Consider the following 19,427-nt stretch of genomic DNA (forward strand, 5'->3'; position numbering starts at 1 on the left):
AAATACTCACTTGAATCTCTTTCGATTTTTCATCATATTTCATCGTCATGTCAAGTCAGCCATCCCCTCGCCGTATGAGCTCTCTCTCTTATCACTCGTCTCTCTTACTGTTCTTTTTCTCTTGATTTTTCTCTCTCCTTGTAACAACCCCAGGTCATTGCCAGTAGATATTATCCGCTTTGGTCCGTTACATATCACCGTCAACCTCACAGTTTTAGAACATGTCTATTAGGGTGAAGTTTTCACACCTTATATTAAATATTTCGTTCATCTCTCCAACGAATGTGGAACCTCACAATCCACCCCCTCCTCCCTACAAGCTCAACATCCTCAATGACACACCGCCCGGTTCATATATTTTATGCCTTTAGGGTTTAGTTGGATGAATTGAATGTTGTATAAATAACATGTATAATGAACTTAGGCTACTTTCTCGTCTGGGCAGGGTTGGATATGTACTACTTTCCTTCACATAGTCTATGCACACAGACATGGATTCGCCAAGTGAGCTCGTATATGTATTCCCTAGGCCTGTCGGGCTAGCCCACATTCATACTTTAGGCACCACGGAGGGAAAGGGCCCATAGAACATTATGGCGATCATAAATGTCGTAAGGAAGGAACGTGTGCGTACTAATCATAACGGGGAAGTATCTCAATGCATGACATACAAAACTGCATGAAATTCTGATAGCTTAAAATCATGGCACACGTTTATAATGCAAGTCAAACCCCCATTTATTAACAACATAATAAAATTATGAATCATGCATAGATAATTCCAATCGAAGTTTATGCGTACATGGCCGTTTATTGTATGGAGGTTTATGCATCATAGTTTATCAATACCATAAACATGATTCTACAACATGACATAATCACATTATAACATACCTTAGAAGGATGATATCATGACTCGAACAGCAGTAGTTTTTTCTATTATAGGAAAGCCAAAAAGACAGAGTTTACGAGTTTTTTTTTGGGATACATTTGATAATACATATAACATTAGAGTTGATATGAACAACACAGTTGATTCAAGTACTCAACAACAACATTGAAGGCTTTAGATCCACCATTGCTACACATGTGCTAAGGTATCATTTACGAGCAGCCATCCCAAGAACTCATCCAAAACCTGCCATAATATCATTAATATCATTCCCACTTACCAAAATACTCAAATAGGTATTCAACTTATTATACATGTATATCATTTCAACATTACAAACACAGTTTCAATAAGTCTAGGATTCAAATACTCACGCTTAACGAGGTGAGTTCGTTCAAAGATCTACAATGTTCTTGTGTTTCGAAATTGATCCATCAACTTTTCGTAACTTATTTTAGGATACCTCTAACATTTCAATATTAGATTTGTTGTTTTGAGGCAGTAAGGTTTAGTTGGTATGGCTCGTTATGAACCTTTCGGTCCCTTGATAAATTGTATTATGGGTAGATCCGAACTTATTATCTAAGGTTTAAGGTTGACGTTTGGTGAAGAACCTTTTAGAAGCCAAGTTAGATTCCAAGTTATAAGGTTTTCGTGTTCTTCATGAACAATTCTTTCATTTTTCTTGAACATTGTTTTGATGTCAAGTCAAATAAGTAATTTTTCATGCATGGGTGTAATGACCATTAGAAAAGTCATAGAAGTCAGATGGTTACTTATAGTCTAACAAAAGTAGCTTATCTGCGAAATAAAGTTACAAATTAAGGCCGAAAGTGTTAAATTACAAATTTAGTCTTTTATATTTGTGTTAATAAGATCTAAGTTTTGAACTTTATATCTAAAATAGGACGTTCAACTTTCAATTGTGTGTCTGTTAGCTTCGTGAACTTTTGAAAATGTCTAATCAATCCTTCTCATCGAGACTTATTGAACACAAAACTAAAAGTTGAAGTACTCGTTAGACATGTTTTAAAGCTTAGAAACATAATGAATATAAAATTGAAAGTTCAAACAGATATAAGAGACTAAACTTGTAATTTAACGGAACGAAAACTATTTTAAACGAGCAAATTGATCAGTAATTTAACAATTAGTGAGAATTATAATGAAATTAGGTCAAATTAAGAAGCTTGCCTGATCATCAATGGATAAAGGATCAAATGTAGAACTTTCATCATCTGTAATATACATGTTATTGAGCTGATGGCTTTGATCTTTCATGAAACCCACACTGTCTTGTTGCTGCAAATAATGACTCTTGAAGTTATTAATGCTTTCAAAATCTTGATTAAATATGTTAATTACATTTTTATTATTAAATATTGCTTCATTACTTACTTGTATAGGGATTTGATTATGAACAAAGCTCTCCGATGGATAAAGAGAAGGCAAAAATCCAGAATCTTCTTGGCCACTAACCTGATTTTACAGATTAAAATCAACTAATTATGAAATTTATATGAAGAACAAGAACAATTGAACTTAATAGCTAAAAGGGTTTAATTTTTGTTCATACCTTATTATCGAGGTCATGATTTGAATGGCTCATTGTGCCCTGAGAAGCTCCACCGCAGTTGATGTCATTGTTATTGCACATTAAACCCCAATTGTAGCTGTTATGATCTCCTCCAAATCCAATCCCTACATAATTTCCATCAAAACCTACATAATTTCCGTTCGAAACGCTGTTCTGAGTCGTCGAGATTTCTCCGTTTAAGCCGACCGAAGACCCGCCATGGTAAATGTTATTGCTCGAGAAGCTCGAACCGAGATAAGGGTCTTGAAAAGGAGTAGAATTCTGGAATTGGGATCCAGAAAAGTTGAAAGCTTGAGCATTATTGTCGACGTTCATTGGCAATGGATGGACGTCGTTCGTAAAACTCGCCGTGTGCCCTATATTATAAAGTGGGAGCTTCTTAGCGAAACTCAACTGTCCGTTCGTGAACCGGCATCGGCCGCCATTGTTAGGGTTTGAACATTGATCATGGTTGAGAAAAGGAGGGAAATTAGGGTTTTGAGAAGAATTGAGATTGAAGGAGCGTTTTTGTTGGATTTTTTCTAACACAAATGAAGCATGTCGGGAGAGGAATTTGGACCAAATGATTTCTTCAGTTGTCTTGTCGGATGAGATCATGCAACGCTCAGCCACTTTTCTAAGGAAAATTCTGTATTTCTGATTGAAAACAATTGAACAAACAAAAACATGAAAATTAATGTTTTTTAAGAGAAGAAATTAAAAAGATAAGCTCAATTGAGAATCTTTTTTTGAGTTGACCAAGATTTTTGTTGCTAAATTTAGAGATTAGCTTTAATGGATAACCCATATTTGCAACATTTTCTTTTCTAAAAACTTGTCTTCATAAGAACAAGACAGATTTCCCTTCATGCATTTATATGTCTTTTAACATGAATTTCATTTATTTTATACTAAGACCCTAACTGATAAACTTTGTCGGTTTGTATTTCTTTATTTGAGGTCGACGATTCAATTTTTCATATTTCGATAAAGCTAAAAAACGTCGAAATTTTTGTAAAGAAATCGAGAACCTGTAAATGGCTAGCAACATTTTCCCTCGTCAAGCCAGGAACATTCATGACTTCAAGGATTTTCTTTGGAACAGCTCCTGCCCAAACATGTCAAATTGTCAAGAAAAGCAAACAAAAAAAAGAAAAATTTGAGGGGATTAAGGATGTTCTTACTGTCTAATCCGATGAAATGAACAGCATGTAGGAATTTATATTGAAGGAAATCTGTCCAAACCACCTTTGCCTTCTTTTTCATAGGGTTTGATTCTTTTTTATCAATAACTTTCTCTTGATTCCCATTTTTTCCTTTCGAATCCTTCTTCTTCTTTCTTCCCGACACTACTCCTTTCGAAGACGAGACTGGTTGTGATTCGATCGATCGAAATCTAACCCCATGGCTTCCGGATTCTGGAGTATACAAGTTCGAGTTTGGTATACTTCTTGATTTGGTACTTATGGAAAATTGCCAAATGTTTCTTAGGTCATTTGAAGAAAAGGGTTTCAATAAGTAAAGTACAACGCCTTCTTCGATAGCTCTAACCATGACGTTTTCTCGATCATCGGTCGAAATCACTGGTTTCAAAATCGATATAAGAATGGTCATTAACAAAAATCAATATAGCTAAATTATTTGATTCAAACATTTCAAAATCACTCACTAATCACAGGGATCTTGAATTCTTCATTCACTCTTCTTGTTAGCTCAAAACCATCCATCTTTGGCATGTACAGAGCCGTCAAAATTAGGTCAAAAGATTGCTTCCCCACCCGAAGTGTATACAAAGCTCGAATCGGGTCGTAAAACGAAGAGACTGAAATTTGAACAACGAACATCGAACAACGAAGAGTTAATTGAAACAAAATATAAAATACTTTAAATTTTGATTCACAAATTCATAACAAAATTAAGAAACAAAAGAACAAAAAAGAAAAAGAAAAAGGAATATTTCATACATGGTAGCCTGCAAAGAGAAACCCATTCCATTTGTAATTCAAAAGAGTATTCATCTTCATCATCACTTTTAAGTTGTCATTATTTGGGCATCTCTAAAACAACACTAAAACCTTGTTTGATATATAATTTTGAAAACCCATCTTCATAATCATTTTTTTAATCATAAATTTAAAAGTTACCCTTTTAGCTGAAGTGATTTTCTAGCTAGGGTTTGATAAAATTATGATGAATTTGAAGATCTTTGTTGAAAAAATTGAGGAAAAAAAAAACCCCTTTTAAATGAGTTAAAATTACTCTAGATTTGATTTTATGTCTGCCGAAAAACGTTAGTATCGATACGCACAAACACGTGTTCATGCAATATGTATCGATAGATTACTTAACAGACGTTAACAAAAATATATCGTATTAATGATGATACAAACGAGAAATCAATTTCGAAATGAAATTAAGGTAAGAATTGAAGATTTTTGGTTGTTAAATCTCTAACCCTTTAAAGAAAAGGCATAAACAAAGAGGATTAATCAAGATCCAACCCAGATTTTTTTTATTTCTTTCAAAAAAAAAAAAAAAAAACATGGCAAAAGACAGAACACAAAACACAAACAGAAAGAAGTTTGAATTTTGTTTGAGCAACGTTGTACCTTCATAATTCAAGGCTCTGAGCAAGCTTGAAACAATAGCAAGAGAAGTAGCATCATCATCAATAACCATGACATGAACCCTGACAGGAGGTACAATAATGTTGGAGTCTTCAACTTGCTGATGGTCCATGGGGTCTTCTAGAGATCAGAGCTTTCTGAACAGAACTAAAATGTCTGGGGAATTACTCTGATGAACAGATCAAAGCACAGACAAAGAGACAGACAGAAGAGGAGAGAGAAGGAGAGAGAGAGAGAGAGAGAGAAGAAGAGAGAGAGAGAGATGAAAGAGAGAGTGAAAATTTGTTGAAAAAAAAACCCCAATTTGAATCCCTTTTTAAAAAGTAATAAATTCTGGCAAAATCTAGAGTAAAAAAATGGTCATTCAATTCAAAATCTAAACAAAATTACCAAAGCTTAAAACCTTTCCAATGCTTACTCTAAACATAAATTACTTTATATTTTAATTTGTTATCAACTAGTTACGATAATCAGATAATTTGCCTTCAAATAACGAAAGCCTTTTAAATAACCCTTTTATTATAGTTATTATAGTTATACGTCATAATAAACGTCTACCTAGGTGTTGCATCATAGTATCTTTCGTCCGAGTTCAATTGAAATGTCATGTTGGGTTATACTCTCGATTTTCTTCATAATTCTATGCACTCTAATTTGGGAAGAAGAGATTTTGATTTATTGTTTCTAACTTTCTCTCAGATATCAAACACATTGAAGATATCGAACACATTGAACCTAATAGAGTTCAACGGATTAAAACAAACGTATTTGACTAAAGATTTAGAGATTCAGATTTTTACTGTTTCAACTTCAAACTTTCAACTTTGTATCGGATAAGTTCGAAAAAAAATTTAAGTGGGACCCACGAGAAAAATGTAAAAGTTGAGGACTAAGTGCGTAAATTAAGAAAAATTAGAAACCAATTTGCAAATTGAATAAAGAGTTTGAGTGTTGTATAATGCTCACCCAACGGCCAACCATAAATGAGTGTTATATGCGTTATGAAAGATGATCTCACGGTTCTTACACAGAAACAACTATTTTGCTCTGCACCACACCCTCAGTAATGGCTACTTGGGCTACATGCAAATACCCACTTTGGGAGAACGACAATTGTTTACAACAAGACAAAGACTTTGTGTTTTAAAATATCAAGAAAAGACATTATTAACGTTGGACCTCAAGACACAACACCCACTGTTCTATGTGTGTGTGCTCTATGTTTTGATTTCAAGTGGAATTAGGGGCTTAAACGAAGAGTGATTACATTAGATGCCTTTCATTTGTCTTATAATAATTTAAGCATCAAGAACAAGAACAAGAACAAGAACAAGGACATTTTTTTTTAATTTTTGTTCTTGAAATTGTTGTTGTGTGGATTTGGATGCAAAAGTTGAGATGGGTTGGTGTCGTTTTGTGTTTGAAATCGGAGTTACAGAGATCGCACCTCTGTTCATTTTGATTGCAAGTGTAAGCGTTTTCTCTTTGATTGGAAGGTGTAAGAGAAATGGTGAGAGAATGTGACACAACTCCTTTGACCTTAAAATGAGAGGGAATATTTTTTGAACCAACTCTCCATATTTTGTTATGCCTAATCCAAATTCATATTTAAAACATACCCTCCACTCCACCCAAAATGTTATACATGGAAGTTATCAGGATTCGAGTATTTAATCTTTTGGTCGACGTGATGAAGTCTTGACCATTTAGGCTGTAAAATGATCGACCATGAAATAAAAGATAGAAGTGGGATAGAAGTCATGACCATTTAGACGGTAAAACGATTGACTCATGAAATAAAAGATGGAAGTGATCAGGATTCGAGTATTTAATCTTTTGGTCGAGGTGGAAGTCTTGACCATTTAGGTTGTAAAACGATCGACCCATGAAATAAGAGATGAAAGTAATCCGGATTTGAGTATTTAATATTATGGTCGAGGTTATCAAGTCTTAACCCTTAAGGTTATAAAACGATTGACCCATGAAATAAAAGATGGAAGTGACCAGGATTCGAATATTTAATCTTTCGGTCGAGGTGATGAAGTCTTGACCATTTGAGTTGTAAAACAGTCGACTCAGAAGTTGAACAATAGAAGTAAAGATTCAAGCATTTAATCTTTTGGTCAAGGTAACAAAGTCTTAATCAATTGAGCTATAAACTGATTGACCCATAAAGTTAAAATGGAAGTTATCAGGATTCGAGTATTTAATCTTTCGGTCGAGGTTATCAAGTCATAACCAGTTGGGCTATAAAACAATTGAGTCATGAGGTTAACGATAGAAGTGAAGATTTGAGCATTTAATCTTTTGGTCAAAGTAATAAAGTCTTGATCAATTGAGCTATAAACCGATCGACCCATGAAGTTAAAGATGGAAGTCACCCTGATTCGAGCATTTGATCTCTTTTAGTCAAGATTATGAAATGTTAACGGTAACGATGGTTTATGAAGGGAGGAAGGATGGATGGAAAGACGAAATAAAATAATAAAAAATAAGAAGAGGGAAGGATATGTTTGAGGGATGTTTCCATATATGAAAGAGGAAAGGAAGGGTAAAAGAAAGAGAGAAAAATAATAATTAAACCTAAGTAATCACATTACCAATCAATGAGAATTTTGAGGTATCCGTGTTTCATCCAATTTGGAACGATTCATGTGGATTAAGCTCTTACTTTGTTTGGATTTTTTTTTCTTTTAATAAACATGATTTTTTTTAAAAAAAATTATTAAATAAATTTGTGGAAGATGAAACGTAAGTGACATGTCGAGCATCGGTGGAGTGCACGCTTCAAGCGAAGACGATAGACAGTGTCAAACGTAGAAAATTGAAAGAGGGCTTGTGACATGCCATGTGTCGCACAGAGGGGCGAGAGCTCCCCTTTTGAACTGCATGAGTTATATGCACGAGAGGGCTTGTGAGCTTGGAATGTCTGTCTGTTTTGACTTCTGTTCATCTGTTTATCACTTAGATTTTTGGCCTTAATTTGACTTGAACTACGACCTACCAAGAAAATTTCATAAAATTTGGCGCTCATAGCAAGTAGAAAAACAAGTTATGATTGGTGAATGTTATCTCCTTGTTGAGCTTACATGAATGTTTATATTATGTATTTCGTGCTTTAGGTGATTGATATAATTATCTCCCTAACAAAGTATGCATGAGTGAACCAGGTTAAGATTTGGGCGCTAAAGCTAGAGTGATTTCCCAATACGTTTCTAATAGACCGAGCACTTTAGGATCGTGAGAATCGATTGATGTAAGTGCTCCCAAAAATTGGATTAGTTTCGAGCTTCATGAAAATATGAGATGAAATTTTAACTACCTAGACCTCCATGGCATCCAAGGATACTTAAGGAAACTTAACAGATCTAGTAACAGTGTCAACAGAGCCTTCGCCTCCTATCCCCTCTGGTACGTCATTAGTGTCACGGTCAAGCTCATCCAGGGCATGTTGCCCATGGCAAGCCAAACCCTTGTCATGTCTTTTCATTCTAGTGTTTTTACTTTTGTAGTTCTAGGGCATATGACGCCTCAAAAATATCATGTCTAGACCTGCTAGGCATGAAATGCCTCAGAATGTACTATAGGGGGATATGACTAGTTGTCAACTTCTCCCTACCCAAGGTTATATATGCTAAGTCATTGTTATCTCTCTCTTGCTTGCTTATATAACGTCTCTTTCTAAAATCTCTCTTTCTAAAATCTCTCTCTACCCTCGTTTTCTAAAACCTTCTTTTAAAACCGAGGCTATAGACTCGATCATACGTCGCTTGGCCGTAGGCGATGCAATAACAAATTGGCTTAGCTCACTTGTCGTTGGAAAGTTAGTGCCGCACAATCGCTAGTCCGATGCCTTCAAAAGTGCGATTGTGTCAAGTGGTATCAGAGCTTTGTTAGCTCCGTGACACAGTAAAGACCGAAACCATGTCGGCGACAAAGTCGACACCCAAAGCACAAGCCGACCGGCTTACGCTAATAGAGGAGGAAATGTTGTTCCTCAAAGAAGTCCCTGATACCCTCCGCTTCCTGGAAGCACGGGTGACCGAATTGAGTGAGAAAGTCGTAGAAATCGACGCAATGGGCAACCGCCTGGATGGGTTGCCAATCGCAGAATTGATGTTTCGAGTGCCTCGCTCGAAGAAAGAGTTGCTCCTACGAGCAGCCCAAAACCGTCTGGTAGTCCGAATAGCTCTATCGTGCACAAGGAGGGACGTGGCGAAGAGTTCGACGTGCTACAAAATACAATGATGAGCTTGTTCAATGGATTAGCTGATGAATTCAGAACAACAATCAACGACATCCAAGAAAGGGAATCGTCACGGCTGGACAAACTAATACAGGGTCCAACAAACTAAGATTCCCAGATCCTAGAGCCTTCAAAGGGAATCGGGACGCCAAAGAGTTGAAAAACTTCATCTTTGATGTTGAACAGTACTTCAAAGCCACAACGGCTTGTACCGACGACAAGAAGGTGACCGTAGCCTCGATGTATCTCATAGACGACGCCAAACTGTGGTGGCGTACGAAGGTGCAAGACATCGAGGATGGATTGGGCACCATTGACTCGTGGGAGAACCTCAAGAAAGAGTTGAGAAACCAATTCCTCCCCGAAAACGCAGGACATATAACAATGGAAAAACTAGTAGCCCTGAAACATACTAGAGGCATACTAGACTACGTCAGACAGTTCTCAACTCTGATGCTAGATATCAGGGGCACATCAGAGAAGGACAAGGTGTTCTTCTTTATAAATGGGTTACAACCGTGGGCCAAAATAAAGCTACACGAGAACAAGGTCTAAACCCTAGCTGCCGCAATGGCCTGTGCCGAGAGACTTCGAGACTATGGGAACAAAGCGGGATCCCAAAGAAGAATGACACCAGCCCCAAACACTGGGGGCAAGACATACAAACCACCAGGTCATCGAAATGGAAGCCCCAACAGACCGAACGGAGGTAACGACAGACCAAGCGGATGGACAGATAGACCTCCTCAGAACAACCAAGCAGGGACATCTCGAGGACCTTACCATCAAAGGAACCACCCGACGACGCCTTTACAATGCATGTTGTGTAAAGGTCCCCACAAAGTATCTTACTGTCCTCATCGGGCCTCTCTCACTGCGCTCCAAGTGTCCATTCAAGAGAGCAATGATGCAAGGGTTGAGGATATGCTTGACAAGAAGGAAGATCAAGACAATCCCCGAATGGGCGCGCTTAAATTCTTGTCAGCCCTCCAACGGAAGGTCAAACCGAAGGAGATAGTAGAGAAAGGGCTCATGTTCGTAGATGCGACAATAAATTCTCGACCGAGCAGGAGCACTCTAATAGATTCAGGAGCGACCCACAATTTCATCGCCAATCAAGAAGCCCGAAGATTGGGACTCACAATAGGAAAGGACCCGGGGAAAATGAAAGTTGTCAACTCTGAGGCCTTGCCTATTGTGGGAGTTTCGAAAAGAGTCCCCTTCAAAATAGGGGATTGGACAGGAGAGCTAGATCTTGTCGTAGCTCGCATGGACGACTTTGACGTGGTACTTGGGATGGAGTTCCTCCTAGAACACAAAGTTATCCCAATGCCGCTGGCAAAATGCTTAGTGATCACCGACCAACCCCACAGTAATACCTGCAAGCATCAAGCAACCAGGTAATCTTCGAATGATCTCGGCCATACAATTTAAAAGGGGACTCGCACGAGAGGAACCTACATTTATGGCCATACCATTGATGGAAGTAACGACCACCGAAGAAACTGTCCCAAATGAAATCAAGGAGGTACTAAACAACTATGCTGACATAATGCCAGAGAGCTTATCCCAAACATTACCACCTCATCAAGGCATTGATCACGAAATCGAACTCATCTCCGAGGTTAAACCGCCAGCGAAGAACGCATACCGGATGGCTCTGCCCGAGCTAGCCGAATTAAGGAAACAACTAGATGAGTTGCTGAAGGCGGGATTCATCCGCCCGACAAAGGCACCCTACGGAGCCCCCGTACTGTTCCAGAAGAAGAAGGATGGGACGTTGCGTCTGTGCATAGACTATAGAGCCTTAAACAAGGTGGCGGTACGCAACAAATATCCACTGCCGATAATATCCGACTTGTTCGACCAACTTCACGGGGCCAAGTACTTCATGAAGTTGGACTTATGATTAGGGTATTATTAAGTACGTATTGTCGAAGGGGACGAGCCCAAGACGACGTGTGTAACAAGATATGGGGCCTTCGAATTCCTAGTAATGCCCTTTGGCTTGACAAACGCCCCAGCTACTTTCTGCACATTGATGAACCAAGTTTTCTACAAATACTTGGATCAGTTCGTCATAGTATGCCTCGACGACATAGTGGTTTACAGCACAACCCTAGGGGAACACAAAATGCACTTGAAGCTGGTGTTCGATAAGCTACGACAGAACCAACTGTATGTCAATAAAGAGAAATGTGCATTTGCACAAACATGCATCAACTTCCTTGGACATGTCGTCAAATGTGGAAAAATTAGTATGGATAGCGATAAGATAAAAGCTATCCAAGAATGGAAGGTTCCTACTTCCGTATCCGATGTGTGGTCCTTCTTAGGATTAACTAACTACTATAGGCGGTTCGTCGAAGGGTTTTCATGACGAGCCGCCCCATTGACAGAGCTGTTGAAGAAAGACCACCCTTGGTCATTGTCAAATGATTGTCAAATGGTCTTTAAAGATTTGAAAACAACCATGACGAGGGGTCCTGTCCTCGGATGGGTAGATGTTACAAAGCCATTTGAAATAGAAACAGATGCTTCCGACTTTGCCCTCGGTGGGGTCCTTATTCAGGAAGGCCACCCCATCGCTTACGAAAGTCGAAAGCTTAATGACGCCGAACGTAGATACACTATCTCCGAGAAAGAAATGCTGGCTGTAGTCCATTGCCTTCGAGTCTGGAGACAGTATCTCTTGGGATCACAGTTCGTAGTGAAGACGGATAACAGCGCCATTTGCCACTTCTTTGATCAACCAAAATTGACGGAAAAACAAGCCCGGTGGCAGGAGTCGTTGGCCGAATTCGACTTCAAGTTCGAACACAAAGCAGGAAAGAGTAATCAAGTAGCCGACGCTTTGAGTCGGAAGGGCGAATATGCGGCCCTGTGCATGTTAGCCCATATTCACTCAAGTAAGATCGATAGATCGATGCGCGACATCATCAAGGAACATTTACACAAAGACCCATCGGCCAAAGCCGTCGTCAAACTAGCTAAAGCTGAGAAAACACGACAGTTTTGGGTTGAGGGAGACCTTCTGATGACAAAAGGAAACAGATTGTATGTCCCAAGACCGGGAGAACTGAGGAAGAAGCTCATTCAGGAATGTCATGATACCTTATGGGCCGGACACCCTGGGTGGCAAAGAACATACGCCCTAATAAAAAAGCGGTACTTCTGGCCAAACATGCGAGACGACATCATGCAATACACCAAGATGTGCCTCATCTGTCAATAGGACAAAATCGAGAAAACCAAAGTCTCAGGACTCTTTGAACCTCTACCTGTGCCGACAAGACCCTGGGAAAGTGTATCTCTGGACTTCATAACACACCTTCCAAAAGTCGGGGAATATGACGCTATCTTGGTTATCGTAGACCGATTCTCAAAATATGCGACGTTCATCCCCACTCCCATATTATGCTCGGCCGAACTCACAGCCCAACTATTTTTCAAACACATTGTAAAGTTATGAGGCATTCCGTCGAGCATCATCAGTGATAGGGATGGCAGATTCATTGGGATATTCTGGATCGAGTTATTCGCCTTCTTGGGAACAACCTTAAACATCTCCTCGAGTTACCACCCTCAAAACGATGGACAGTCAGAACGGTTCAATTGCTTGCTCGAAGAATACTTACGTCACTTCGTCGACGCTCGCCAGAAGAACTGGATACAACTATTAGATGACGCCCAATTTTGCTTCAATTGTCAAACCAGCTCGTCTACGGGAAAGAGTCCCTTTGAAATTGTAAGTGGACGACAATCGGCCTTACCCCATATTATTGATCATCCTTATGCAGGGAAAAACCCTCAAGCTCACAACTTCACAAGAGAATGGAAGCAGACAATAGATATAGCCCGGGCATATTTAGAGAAGCCTTCCAAGCATATGAAAAAGTGGGCAGACAAGAAGCATCGTCCCCTTCAATCCCGAGTAGGAGATCAAGTCCTCATCAAGCTGAAACCATAACATATCAGATTTCGCAGCCGAAAGGACCAGAGACTAGTTCGAAAATATGAAGACCCGGTTGAAGTCCTTAAAAAGATCGGGACTACCTCCTACCGAGTTGCACTACCCGCATGGATGAAAATCCACCCAGTAATTCATGTGAGCAACTTGAAGCCATATCACCCTGACCCAGACGACGACCAACGAAATGCAATCACAAGACCGAGCATCGATCTGAGGCAAAAAGAAACAAAAGAAGTAGAGGAGATCCTCGTCGACAGGGTTAGGAAGATAGGAAGACCTGTACGGACGATTCATGAATTCCTTGTCAAATGGAAGAATCTCCCTACAGAGGAAACCAGCTGGGAATGCGCCGAAGATCTGAACTCCGCTGCCACCCACATCCCAAGATTTGAAAGTAGTTGGTTGACAGGGACGTCAACCAATTAGGTGGGGGAGGATGTCACGGTCATGCTCGTCCAGGGCGTGTTGCCCATGGCAAGCCAAACCCTTGTCATGTCTTTTCATTCTAGTGTTTTTACTTTTGTAGTTCTAGGGCGTATGACGCCTCAAAAATATCATGTCTAGGCCTGCCAGACATGAAATGCCTCAGAATGTACTATAGGGGGATATGACTAGTTGTCAACTTCTCCCTACCCAAGGTTATACATGTTAAGCCGTTGTTATCTCTCTCTTGTTTGCTTATATAACGTCTCTTCCAAAAATCTCTCTTTCTAAAATCTCTCTCTACCCTCGTTTTCTAAAACCTTCTTTTAAAACCAAGGCTAGAGGCTCAATCATACGTCGCTTTGCCGTAGGCGACGCAAGAACAAATTGGCTTAGCTCACTTGTTGTTGGAAAGTGAGTGCCGCATAATCGCTAATCCGCTGCCTTCAAAAGTGCGATTGTGTCAATTAGCACTATCAGCGACCTAGGTTTGACCTTAGTGCCCTGCCAAGTGATAGGAACATTGGAGCCAAGCCTAGGCTAAATAGTGTAGCACGTCGAGGAAACCATGCGTTTTTATATAATCGAAATGGCAAGGAATCTCCTGAACATGGCCTTTGTGCTATAAACTCTCCCAAGTTCAGAGTGACTCTGGCTCTATGAAAGAATCTGCCCGTTAACCATCCACGTATGATAGTTCAAACTAGTAGATGTCATATTGTCTTAACATATTCTATAAGGTATCGCCTCAACCATGATTCCATTCACTTACTTTGTGGCACTACAAGATGGCTAAGTCAAAAGAATAGTAAAGATAGTTCAAACCGAGCTAAGATATTTGATAACTTACTAAGAATTAGATGTGATAAGCTAAGTACCTATAAGTAGGTTGCTTATTGAATCAGAGTGAAAGATCCTTTCTCGAAGATAGAAGGCCATATTGCTACCAATTTTAGTCCTTCAGCAAAGCAAGCTCTTAAAACGACAATTAAAGCGAAGTAATCACATTACCAAACAATAATCGAGAGGTAAAAACTATATCAACTATTTCAAGACCATTCATTTCATCCAAATCTTCAATCAAATGGAGCACCAACTCTCTTGATCCTTGCCAAACACTGATCTTTAGGCCTCGAGTGGGGTAGATACCTCACAGGACTATTTGGATTATCTCTTTCCAACCTGTCCAGAAAAACAATCCATCTTGTTAGATCGTTTTATGTCAATGTGAACATAGCTCAACTTATAGTCATACACGTGTAGCTATGAAGAGAGCTCACTGATAATTGAGGAGAAAATAATGGAGAAAGACGGAGATTTCTAGCTTTGCAAGATCATTTCCGGGACACAGTCTACTTCCTCCTCCAAATGGAAGAAAGCTTCCAGCTTTTGGTGTGAAATCCTGAACTCAAATTGTGTATATATGTGAGATCATAACGTATAATATAATTTTCAGGCAATCATAATAAATAACGTCGAGATGAATCGTCCTTACATCCCATCTTGAAGGATCAAATTGTTTAGGGTTCGGATAAGTTTCAGGATCATAGTGAACACTTCTGAACCAAACTAGGACTTTCCACCCTTTTGGAATGGTATAACCTTCAAACGAGAAAGTTGTAGGGTTTAAGCTACTAACACATACAATGACAAAAGAAGAACATGAAAACCCTAAACGAACCACAAATGTTCACGTCATGCTTTGCCTCTCGAAATACCATGAGGGAGAACGTTACGATTCGTAGTGTTTCATCGATCACCTGTAAAAGTTAATTTTCAGATGATAGTTATGATAAATTTATTCTTATATCAAAAGGGGTAATGTACCTTTGAAAGATAGTCCATTTCTCGAACTTCCTTAAGAGTTAAACCTTTTTGCCCCGGAGATCGTTTTTTAAGTATCTCTTCTTGCTCAGCCTATTCGAGAGTTGGATCATGTTGTCAAATGCTTAGGATGTGATTTGTAGCAAACCCTAATTGTATACATACCTTTGCCTTTTCAAGAAAATTGGGATGTTGTTGTAGGAAAATTGTTGCCCACATCATAGTATGCCCCGAAGATTCATGGCCTGCATTCAAGTACATTATCAAGACATCAATGATCTCTTCATCACTTAACCTTCTACCATTCTCATCTTCTACATCTAGCAAAGCATCCATCATATCTCTTCTCGTTGTTGCCACGTTGTTGTCCCTCTCCTTCCTTCGCTGACTCACAATCGACTGAAATGTCGTCACGAGATTCTTTCGTGCCTGTGAAAATTTGTTCGATCAACCATAAGTTGTTAAAGTTCGATTTCGAACAGTTAACTAAGATCTGGTTTGATAACCATACTATAGAAAAGAGAGAAAAAAAAAAAAACAAAAACGAAACTTTTTGAGTCACCTTGAGTGCTTTATGGTAAGCAAAACCGGGAATGTTGATAGCCATAGCCCTCACACCATAATTCAAGGTTGTGTACTCCCTCTCCAAAGCCTCCATCACCACCTCGCTCTCCGAGCTAAGAAATATGTACATAATGATCTTGAAAGTAAGTTTACGTAGCTCAGTTAAGAACTCTATTTGTCCCATGGAAGGCCATTTTTGCAATGAAGAAACCGTCACATTTTCTATATACGTGAGGTACGTAGCCAATGCCTCATAGCCATTGACGGGCGCAGCAGTTATACGACGAAGACGCTTGTGTTCTTTGGCAGAAATCCCAATGAACGACTTCTCTCCAATGAGCTTTAAGGTGGAATGAGGCCATCCCGAACCAAACGCATCATCGTCATTCAAAACTCTTTTGCATGCTTCTGCTGATGTCACAATCACACTTGGACTTCCAAACATAAAACATTTGTACATATCCGTACGTCCATACCTAAAAAAATATTTTTTAAACTTCCCGAACAAATAAATACAAACCGCTAACTTCTTTACCTATTCGAAAACAAAAACGATACCAAACATGCTTTTATTTGAATGCTTCAAATAAAAATTATATAATATATATATATATATATACTTAATATTTATTGCAATTGAAGCATCCAAAGCTTAAAAGCACAAAAATTGAGAAAAATGCCACTTTCCAGACATTCCCAAATGCAAATAGACAACACAACCATTTTAAAATGGTAAAAACAAAAAGGTTGTTTAAAAGATATATATATATATATATATATATATATTATATATATTATTAATTTATTAATATTGTTATCTTATCTCAACAAACATTTGTAAAAAACATGGAAAAAGATGTTTCACTTATTATTAGTAAACGACAAACACTAAATAATACTACTAATAATAATAATAATAAATAAAGGCCATTTTATTTTTTATAATTTTAATAAAAGAATGACTTCCTGGGGCAATGATGGGCCAAGTCAAATTTTATTGGGCCCACGATGGAGCGGGCCAAGATGGGAAAGTTGGACTGATCCGCAGACCAATGCCGAAACGGCAGCCATTGGTGAACCGAAACCGACAGCTGATATGACAAAACTAAGCTTTGTCTTCCGGCTTAGATTTTCCCGAAAATTTAAAATATTCAATTTAATTTCATATTATTAAACTTAATTCAATAAAATCACATAATTTTTAAGAAAACTAAACCCAAAAATAATAATTTAATTTTTAAACTTTAAAAATCAATGTGCCACGTAATTATAAAAAAAATGTATAATTAATTTAAATTAATTTGGTATAAAATAATGTAAACATTTTCAAAACGGCCGCAAGATGAAACAACCGTTTCAAAGCGAATGACCGTTCTAATTTTTAAATATTCCAAAATAATCAATATTTTTTAGATTAATAATTTATTAGAATTAAAACACTTAACTCTAATTTTTTAAAAATTTATCAAACATAATTAAAAGTATATAAATATTTAAAAAAAACAAATTAAAAATAAATTTAAGATAATCTCTCAACTTTTAAAAAATAAAAAATAAATTTTAAAATTTTTAATTTTTCTTTAATAAATATCTAAATATAAAAAGTTTAATTTTGAGTTGTATGAGTTCAAAAATTTAAATGATTGTTGGATTAAGTTTGGAATTTATTAAAAATACTTTTAGCATTAATGAATTTAGTAAATAAAAAATTAAAATTTACCCGTATTATTAATAAATGACGTAGATTCTAACGAGATTAAAATATTTATAAATAAAATATTATAATATGAAGAATAAAAATATTTTAAGAATCTATTAAATAATTTTTTTTTTTGATTGTCACGTCACTTTTGAGGTCGTTAGCTTAAAAGCTCCATAGTTGCAGATCAATGAAGAAAGAGAGAGAAAAAGAAGAGAGAGAAAGAGAGAGACCTGGCGACGAAGGATTCCATGAAAGAATCAGGACGAGAGGACTTGAAAGCTCTGAGAAAGGACCACATATTGCCGATGAACGGCCAGCCCAGATCCCCGGGTGGGAGGTTGAACCGTTTTGAACCCAACCGGAAGGTTTCGTGGATCCACCGGTTCGCATTCTTCAACACCCAGACCGTTGCCGCTACAGCTACCAGCGCCGCCGCGAGCACCGCCGTGTACATTTTAGGAGCGGAGAAGGAAATGGGTCGAAGTGGGGGAAGGTTATGGGTGGATATTTATAATGGTGGGAGCTTTTTAGATTGTCGTTTTGTGAATTGGAGTTTGATTCTTTCCACTCTTTTTGTACAAATAGTTAAAGGAACTATATACATATAATAAAAAATAAACCTTTAATTTTTCTATTTCTTTCAAAATAATTCCCGAAAAACTCTAAAAAATTATTCATACCAACAACGTGCACTTTCCTTTTAGATGAATCAATCACAGGAGTTTTATGTGTTTTACTTGGAGTAATTTCATGTTAGATAGTATACATGTGTGTAAGGACAAAACATGGTGGTAATTTCATGCAGGAGAGATAGAGAAATGTCGAGGTCATCATGTGTTGAATCAGGATTCTGAATCCTGGGTGTAACTTGACCATGTCGTGTGTTGGTTTGTGGGGATAAACATGTCGCAGAGGATGTAGGAAAATGTCAAGGTCATCAAGTGTCGAATCCAAATTTCAAATCATGGGCGTGGGGATAGTCTTTTACTCTTAAGAAATGAGCAATGAGTAACCTGACCATGTCGTAGGGGATCTAGAAGAATGTCGGGGCCATCATGTGTCAAATTCGGATATCATCGTTGACATGAGTTGCTACACTACCTTTAGAGTAAAAATTTATAAAATTATTGAGTGGGAAGTCAGGTCCCATTGATTTGGAAGTAGAATAACGTGGTAGTGAATAAGATGCTTGTCTAAATTAAATCTAAAAAAAATAATGTTCTGACACATCTATTTTTCATTCAACCTTTTGGTAGATGGTCATACCTCGTATTTCTATTATGTATGAGACTATTTAGCTGAAATGAAAAATAAAATCATTAGATATGGACCTAAAACAAATAATATCCTATCATTTTGAACATGCGTTAAGGTCGGTTGTTCGTAAATCATAAGTTAATGAACTTTTTTTTTTTTTCGTATTAGTACTCGAGCATCTTTTTCAAGGTACGCGAGACATTCCTCCTTGGCTATGGTTCTTGGTGGAAGGGGAAAGTGATTGTACTATAAGCCACGTGGCAAAGACCTATGAGTTTAATACAAATATTTTTAAAATGAATAAATAATATTAAACCTTAAAAAAAAAAAAAAAAAAAAAAAA

The 19,427-nt window shown here is 37.8% G+C and overlaps 2 protein-coding genes across 2 annotated transcripts; both read right to left on the reverse strand.

Annotated features, from left to right (window-relative positions):
- Nucleotides 1-982: 982 nt before the first annotated feature.
- LOC111494471 (two-component response regulator ORR24-like) lies at nucleotides 983-5,361 on the reverse strand. Its single transcript, XM_023144414.1, has 8 exons — nucleotides 5,078-5,361; nucleotides 4,138-4,290; nucleotides 3,653-4,051; nucleotides 3,500-3,576; nucleotides 2,469-3,125; nucleotides 2,291-2,371; nucleotides 2,087-2,194; nucleotides 983-1,138 (listed from the first exon to the last, which is right to left on the reverse strand). The coding sequence occupies exons 1-8, from the start codon at nucleotides 5,205-5,207 to the stop codon at nucleotides 1,082-1,084; spliced, it is 1,662 nt and encodes a 553-aa protein (XP_023000182.1). The 5' UTR covers nucleotides 5,208-5,361; the 3' UTR covers nucleotides 983-1,081.
- A 9,239-nt stretch (nucleotides 5,362-14,600) lies between these two features.
- LOC111494707 (ent-kaurenoic acid oxidase 2-like) lies at nucleotides 14,601-18,392 on the reverse strand. Its single transcript, XM_023144672.1, has 8 exons — nucleotides 18,058-18,392; nucleotides 16,124-16,601; nucleotides 15,727-15,990; nucleotides 15,565-15,654; nucleotides 15,419-15,497; nucleotides 15,233-15,339; nucleotides 15,018-15,139; nucleotides 14,601-14,919 (listed from the first exon to the last, which is right to left on the reverse strand). The coding sequence occupies exons 1-8, from the start codon at nucleotides 18,279-18,281 to the stop codon at nucleotides 14,814-14,816; spliced, it is 1,470 nt and encodes a 489-aa protein (XP_023000440.1). The 5' UTR covers nucleotides 18,282-18,392; the 3' UTR covers nucleotides 14,601-14,813.
- Between the last annotated feature and the right edge of the window lie 1,035 nt (nucleotides 18,393-19,427).

Source organism: Cucurbita maxima, unplaced genomic scaffold (genome assembly GCF_002738345.1).
Source record: "Cucurbita maxima cultivar Rimu unplaced genomic scaffold, Cmax_1.0 Cma_Scf00020, whole genome shotgun sequence".
NCBI lineage: Eukaryota > Viridiplantae > Streptophyta > Magnoliopsida > Cucurbitales > Cucurbitaceae > Cucurbita > Cucurbita maxima.

What these genes read in the sequence shown, in the direction of transcription:
- LOC111494471 (XM_023144414.1), bottom strand. Translation starts at nt 5,207, where the DNA reads ATGGACCATCAGCAAGTTGAAGACTCCAACATTATTGTACCTCCTGTC. An exon ending in CAGAGCCTTGAATTATGAAG is followed by an intron (nt 4,291 to 5,077) that starts GTACAACGTTGC and finishes TTCAAATTTCAG; the next exon opens with TCTCTTCGTTTTACGACCCG. An exon ending in ATGTTGCTAGCCATTTACAG is followed by an intron (nt 3,126 to 3,499) that starts GTTCTCGATTTC and finishes GTTTTCAATCAG; the next exon opens with AAATACAGAATTTTCCTTAG.
- LOC111494707 (XM_023144672.1), bottom strand. Translation starts at nt 18,281, where the DNA reads ATGTACACGGCGGTGCTCGCGGCGGCGCTGGTAGCTGTAGCGGCAACG. An exon ending in AAATGGACTATCTTTCAAAG is followed by an intron (nt 15,498 to 15,564) that starts GTACATTACCCC and finishes TAACTTTTACAG; the next exon opens with GTGATCGATGAAACACTACG. An exon ending in TATTTTCTCCTCAATTATCA is followed by an intron (nt 14,920 to 15,017) that starts GTGAGCTCTCTT and finishes TTTTCTGGACAG; the next exon opens with GTTGGAAAGAGATAATCCAA.